Source organism: Scleropages formosus, chromosome 18, assembly GCF_900964775.1.
Source record: "Scleropages formosus chromosome 18, fSclFor1.1, whole genome shotgun sequence".
Lineage (NCBI taxonomy): Eukaryota > Metazoa > Chordata > Actinopteri > Osteoglossiformes > Osteoglossidae > Scleropages > Scleropages formosus.
In genome coordinates, this window is record NC_041823.1 from 20,632,412 (window position 1) to 20,639,740 (window position 7,329).

Consider the following 7,329-nt stretch of genomic DNA (forward strand, 5'->3'; position numbering starts at 1 on the left):
ACAATTTGTGTAACTATTATTATTCACTTGAGTGTCAATCTTTACTAATCTGTCAAAAAAAATTAATACACAAGACAGAAGTAAGGATTTCATTTTAATTTTCTTTAATAAGTACAAAAAAGAAGAATTTCTATTAAGCAAATACAGAATTTACATTTAAAGAGAATACAGTATTTATAAGAATGACATTGCAAATCCTCTGATATGTACGTAGTTTAGGAGAAAAGCATCTGCTATATGAATAAATGTAAATATAAATGCGAATGTAAAATATTTTTAAAAACCTTCGTACTTAATCGATTTATGAATGAAGTAAAATAAACAAGCTATTCATGTCAGTATAGTAAAATGTACGAACACTAAATAATGAAATGTGGAAAAACAATGTAAAAACATTCTCTAAAATAATTCACAGAAAACTGCGCAGTGCAGAAATCACGGATCTCATAAATGGATGTGCTAGGAGGAAGGGACAAAAGCTTATGGACATTGCACCACATTTGCAGAATGTGTGGATTGTGGTCATGGCACTTAAGCACAACTTGGGTCGCTGGGGGAGCTGTGCCAAAGATTACAGGAGCACCACTTGCACAAGATGATTCCAGGATAGGCTTCAGATCACCATGACCCTGACTTGGACAAGTAGTTAGCAATAGTAAGTGAAGTTCTGAGCCCGGATTTCTGCCAAATTACATATGAAAAAAAAATACATAAAGCTTCATGTGTTTTTTTTTTTTTTTTTTTGCTTGGTAGCAGGTTAATAAATGTATTTCTTTTTAAACAGAGAGATAAATAAAACACATAGTCTTGCTTTCTTGCACCTGAATGTGTTACACATCAGTGCTTTGACTTTCATAAGTGCTTTCACCTGTGTCTGTCAGAGTAACATATGAAAGAAGAGGGAAGTGAGATGTACTGGTTTCCTCCAAATGAAGAACTTCAGTTTGCATTTCCTTTTCCTGACATAGATCCGCCTTCCTCTTGAAGAAGAAGTGCGAGATGCTGCCTACCGACAGCACGACACAGACACACAGATATCACACAGCGTTTACATGAAGCACTGGGCTGTGCCTGTACCTCGCTCAATCCGTTAGGACTTCCAACGCTTGCTGCCTGTTTTGTTATTTTCCATCTCTAAGATACTTTTTCCTGTCATTGATTTTTACTCTTCTATTACTGCCATGCAATAACTTTAAAACAGTCAGACTGAGTTAGGAAAAACTGCCTGCAATGAACGGTACTAAAGCTCCCAAAAAAACATAGCAGAGCAAGAAGCATCATGAGAACAAACTGATCAACCATTTGTGAAGCTCTTCCCTACTGCAGGTACAGAAGTTCAAGGAGAATCTATCAAACTCTTGCTGTCCACGGGAGTCATTTTTCTCACTTGTTTCATTCTGGTGCAGCGTCATTACACGTCCCTCAGAAGCCCGAGGTGTAAGAGGTGTCTGCAGACACGGACCACATGGAGCTCTTCCGTGTGGACGTCCGCACTTGACCCTTCAGCATGCAACCCAAAGCCTTCAGCACCTGCAGCAGTTGACGTCGGAACTTGACCCCGACAAAGCCATACAGGATGGGATTCAGGCAGCAGTGCATGTAACCCAGAGTGGAAGTGGCTGTCAGTGACACTTCTAACGCAATGGTGGCTTCACATGTTTCGTTAAGTGTTTTGTTGGCATGTAGGGTGTCAATGATTAGGGTGATGTTGTACGGCGTCCAGCAGATGAAGAAGGCCAACACCAGCACCACGATCACCCGCATGGCCCTTTGCTTCTGAAACCCCTGTGAGCCGTGGAACAGCTGCAAAAGGATGGACGAGTAACAGAAGACCATGATGAAGGAGGGGATGATGAATCCCACAATGTGGTAGAGCCAGCGAGAAGCATCTCGCCAGTCTTTAACGCTGGTTTTATACGCCAGGTAGTTGTGGGTGCACTTCACTGTCTTTGATCGTTCATCCTTCAGCTCCTCAAGGAAGATCCAGTCAGGAATGGAGAGCAGGATACCGAGTAGCCACACGCCCATGCAACTGGCATGTACCTGCCAGGACTTGCGGCGTGAGTACATCTGAACAGCGTAGACAATGGAGAGGTATCGATCCAGACTAATACAGACCAGCAGGAAGATCCCACAGTAGAAGTTGACCTGACAAAGGGAAGAGAGATGTAGAGAAACACTCAATATATGACAGATTCCTAAGGAAGCAAGGAAACTTCATCACAAGAGCATAATCATCAAAGTAAAAACAGTAGAAGGAAACCAGGTAGGACTGACTCATGAATATGATTCACAAGTAAGGTTTATTATGAACATTGTTGCTACCTTGAAAATGGCTCCCATCAGCTTGCAGAGCGGGGTACCGAAGGTCCAGCCCTGGGCAGCCTCTGCCGCCCAGAAGGGCAGAGTGAGCAGGAGCAAGGTGTCGGCCACCAGCAGGTGCAGGATGAAGGTGTCGGTGACGCTCCAGGAGCGGCGTAGCTGACACAGAACCGCCAACACCAGTCCATTCCCCAGCAGGCCCACAATCAAGGCCAGCGAGTAGAGGACCGGGATGAACACGGCTTCAAAACCTGCAGCTGTTTCTGTCATGCATACTCTGCCCGTACAGCATGTGTCACTCAGAGATAAATTTTCATCACCATAGCCATAATCGGAATAATTGCCAAAAAATTCCTGCAAATCGTCTGAAGTATATGTTGACATTGCCTGCAAGAAAAGAGGGAATGGTTTACTTTACAAAAGTATAACTTTTAATCTAAGTCAGAACCATTAAACTCAGTGTCCCATCTGCATAAAACACAAGCTCGGTGCTCTGAATTGTGCACTGCAAGAGAAACAGGACAAGGGGAGGAATAATTTCCTCTCCTTTGCTCAGTTAGAACTAAATTTTTTCAGCTGATTTTCTTCTTTCATACCAGTCTCGAGGCTAAGCCTTGGTGACAACATGCCTAAACACACAGATTTAGTGAACATGATGTAAAATTCCAGTAGTATTCATTACATCACACATCATCTGAAACCGCCTGTCCCATACGGGGTCGCGGGGAGCCGGAGCCTAACCCGGCAACACAGGGCGTAAGGCTGGAGGGGGAGGGGACACACCCAGGATGGGACGCCAGTCCACCGCAAGGCACCCCAGGCAGGGCTCGAACCCCAGACCCACCGCAGAGCAGTCCCCGGCCAAACCCGCTGCGGCACCACGCCCCCCGTGGTATTCATTACATTTACATTTATTCATTTAGCTGACACTCTTCTCCAAAGCAACTGCCAATGTTAAGCTACTTACAATTATTTACACATTTATATCATCGGGTAACTTTACTGGATCAATTGAGGGTAGGTGCCTGGTTCAAGGGTACTACAGATGGAGGTGGGATTCAAACCTACAACCTTTAAGTCCGAAGCCAGTACAGTACACTACCCACTGCCCTGTTAATGAAGAAGCATAAATTATGACTCACAGCAAGAAGTAAATGTAAAATATCTTTGTTGTTCAGAAGCTACATATGAATGACTGTCTAAAATATACTGAACATGTAAAAAAAAAGCACTTCAGTATACATGTCACTTTCCAAAAGTAGCTTTTAACTCATAGATAGTAAGTTCGGAAAGATTAAATTAGTGTTATGTGGTAGTACTGATGCTTTAGCACAGACCTACTTGCTTGGGCTGATTAGTTCATGTCTGCGCTTAAGACTTGTGTCTTTTGCTAAGGGCAGCAGGTAGCCAAGGGGTCAGAGCTGTCACCTTACAATAAAAAGACCCAAGTTTGAACCCAACTCGTGCTGTAGTCACCCTGAGCCGGCAATTTTAAAGAGCAAGACAACTGGGGAATTTACAGAAGACGCATGTGCTTTTAACACCTTTCAGTGTTTGCTAGCACTTTGGTGCCATAAATACCTACAGGGCAGACCCGCGATCTGTGGTCTTGTCGAGACTACAACACTGTTCCGCTAAACAGATATTCTCTTAAATCTAGCTACACATTTATACACTGGGTCCTCTTGTTACAACCATTTGAGTTATAAATTCTCAGAGATGTGAACATTTTTTTATGTTTATTCACACACACACACACACACACACTTTCAGAACCACTTCTCCCATACGGGGTCACAGAGCCTACCCAGTAACACAGGGCATAAGGCCGGAGGGGAAGGGGACACACCCAGGACGGGACGCCAGTCCATCGCAAGGCACCCCAAGCGGGACTCGAACCCCAGACCCACCGAAGAGCAGGACTGCGGTCCAACCCACTGCGCCACCACACCCCCTATGTTTATTTGTTTATTTTTAATTTTATTAATCAAACTTGGCTGTGAGGAATGTGGGGCTGCTTTAATTCAATCCACTGGAATAAATCAGTGAACAGCGAGCACTGAGCAGAAGTTTGCGGAGAGGAAGTGCTTTTATTTTCAACCTTTTAACATTTGTTTTCATATTAATCATGTAGCTCAAAAGTAAATCAAATGTGAACGTAACGTCTTACATATTTATTTTCATTTATTACTGCTATACTTGACACTTTTACGGAACCTACCCAAGCAAAAATGCGTTGTTAAGGTTTTACTTGATTGTAGACAAATTAAGAAAACTGAAAGTGTTCAGTTACTGTTAAAAGATGCACTTTAAACTTTTTGCGCTACAGTGGAGTCCCATCCCAGGAGCACACAGGCACCTTGAAAAAAACAAGATTTATGGCAATAAAATAAAGAAAAGAAAGGATGAAAATGCGTTTTAGGGAATTTCTATACACGGTTCTACAGAGCCGAACCTGTGAATAAATCCAACTGGACGTCGATCTTAACTTAAGTTTTTACCGATTGTGATGTAAAAGTGATTTTGGATGTGGAAACAAACGAAGTTCTCGCCCCAGTCGTGCTCTTGAGATGAGGACCCGGTGTATTAGACCCGCTGAAATATTATGTTGACCTTCAGCTGCGCACAGAACTCATGACGCAAGATCATCATCATGTTGCGCGTTTCTGCGTCTCGCGCTTCCCAGACTCACTCACAATGATTTCATTTCACCTCTTCTTACGGTGTGTACCGTAATCAGTCCACGCTAAGCACTTGGATTAAGGGTACCGATGACATGTGATTCGACCCGAAAACCCGCAGGTGACAAGTCGTTAACCTCCAGAGGTCGGACGCGGTGGCTGGTGGGGAAGCGCGCTGTCAGTCAATGCCAACATGTTGCTCAATTTTGAGGAAAGTTCTGCGATTCTCTTGATGGTTAGGGTTAGGGTTAGCCTAGGTCGTGGTGGTGCGGAGCCGCTCAGTGACAGCGCCGCGATCTCGTCCAGCCGTTTTGTTTCCCGTGTTAGTTACTTTTATTCATTTCGTTCACACTTTTCTCCAGTGTTAATCAATGTACTTACAGTTATTTACCCATTTATGCAGCTGGGTAATTTTTACCGGAGCAAGGGTAAGTACCTTGCTCAGGGTGCTACAGCCGGAGGTGGGAATTGAACCTGCGACCTTCGGGTCCGAAAGCAAACCGTACATTAAAATGGGTTGTTACGTTGAGATCCTCAGTGCACTTAAAAAAAAATAAATAAATAAATGCAGTGTCACAATTCTGCTGACATTGTCAGTGCTTAAATCCAGCTGTAAATTTAAAAAAGGACCAAACAGCGCACTGGATCTTGAATCACGTAGTTCAGTTGACCTTTTTATGACAAAATCGACAACCTGAGATGAGGCTGACTTCCCCTTGAGGTGTCTGACTAACTGCAGGCTTTTCAAAATGAACAAAAATGAAACAAAAAAGTAAACTATCGCTCAGAAACTTTGATGATAATATTAAGAAAGAGTAGTGAGATGACAGATTTTTTTTTTCTATAAATCCTCCTGAAATTGCTCTTTTTTTATGTGGTTAATTTATGTAAAAATCACGACTTACACGATTACTACACAATTTTTCTGCCTTTCGCCCACTGATTATGATGTTAGTGCCTCAAGGGCCTCTGGACACAGACCGCTTCTCATTTTACTCTAAAAAAAAAATAAATACACAGTACAAAATCGCGCATAAGTCCCTGGTTTAATTTTAATATTTTACTTAGTTCCTTATTTAACAAATATTTAAATATTTACAGATTCACAGAATATACTATACATGCATGGAATATATATTATCATAATTATGTATGTGTGTGTGTGTGTCCGACCACGATCCAACCACGAGTAAAATGCTCTTCTTGAACTGATCATACAGTGAAGGAAAAACTACTGAGTTTATAAAAGGCTATTTTTTAATATAAGTACCACACACCAAGTCAGTTGCTTTGGAGAAAGTCGAACTATGATAAGAAATATTTACGCTTTATGTAAAGTATTATTTATTACTACTGCTGAATGCGGCGCTTACATTCTAAGACACTGTAACTTTCAAAAAAAGTTGCAAAAATAACTAGAAGGTCGTAGTGATGCTTTATTTATGCGGTAACTTTCCTTACGCTCTGCGAGTTGCCCGTTCAAAACCATGAATCAGTGTGAAGAGATTTTATAAAACATGGTAAATCAAGTGTGAGAGGGCTGAGTGACACTCACCATGGTCGCAGGTGGGAAGGAAGGATACGTTTGCGAAGTGCGCAGCCGTCGGGACGAGCTGAGACGGTCGTGTGTGTGTGTGTGTGTGTGTGTGTGTGTGAGAGAGAGAGAGAGAGAGAGGAGCGTTACACTCTTACACTCGGCGGGGAGGAGCGCACACAGCCGCGCTCAGCAAATGCGGGCTGGAGGAGATGAAACATCCTTCCTTCTCAGCACCACCATGTCTTCCCTCACATCATTAGAGATTCATTAATAAAACACTTGTGGTGCTGTAAGTTCCAGAGGCCGGGCAGCACACTGAGAAAACGTTGCATTTACATATTTAGCAGATGCTTTTCTCCAAAACAACTTTTAATATCCTCTATGTTGTGTTATCCTCCCACACAGCTTATTCACTGTGGTAACTTACACTGCTGGATACAGCACTTACAATGGGTCACTCATCCATACATCAGTGGGACACACACACTCTCTCTCTGACTCTCATACACTATGGGGGAATCGAAACAGCATGTCTTTGGACTGTGGGAAGAAACCAGAGCACCTGGAGGGAACATACAAACTTGACACAGACTGAGCAGGGATCGAACCCACATCCTCTCACACCACATGGGGTCTGTGAGGCAGCAGCAGCACGACTTGCTGCACCACCATGCCACCCCCATGAGTGCAATCTAGTTAAATCACACGCATCATCACGTTTCGCTGCGTGTTCTCGATCCAAGGCAAAAGGAAAGCGAACGATTCCTCAGCTTCTTCTGATGTCTATTT

The 7,329-nt window shown here is 43.0% G+C and overlaps 1 protein-coding gene across 1 annotated transcript; it reads right to left on the reverse strand.

Moving 5' to 3' along the window:
• Nucleotides 1-349: 349 nt before the first annotated feature.
• cxcr3.1 (chemokine (C-X-C motif) receptor 3, tandem duplicate 1) lies at nucleotides 350-6,657 on the reverse strand. The gene is made up of 3 exons (XM_018732256.2): nucleotides 6,559-6,657; nucleotides 2,326-2,709; nucleotides 350-2,148 (listed from the first exon to the last, which is right to left on the reverse strand). The coding sequence occupies exons 1-3, from the start codon at nucleotides 6,559-6,561 to the stop codon at nucleotides 1,423-1,425; spliced, it is 1,113 nt and encodes a 370-aa protein (XP_018587772.2). The 5' UTR covers nucleotides 6,562-6,657; the 3' UTR covers nucleotides 350-1,422.
• Nucleotides 6,658-7,329: the final 672 nt, after the last annotated feature.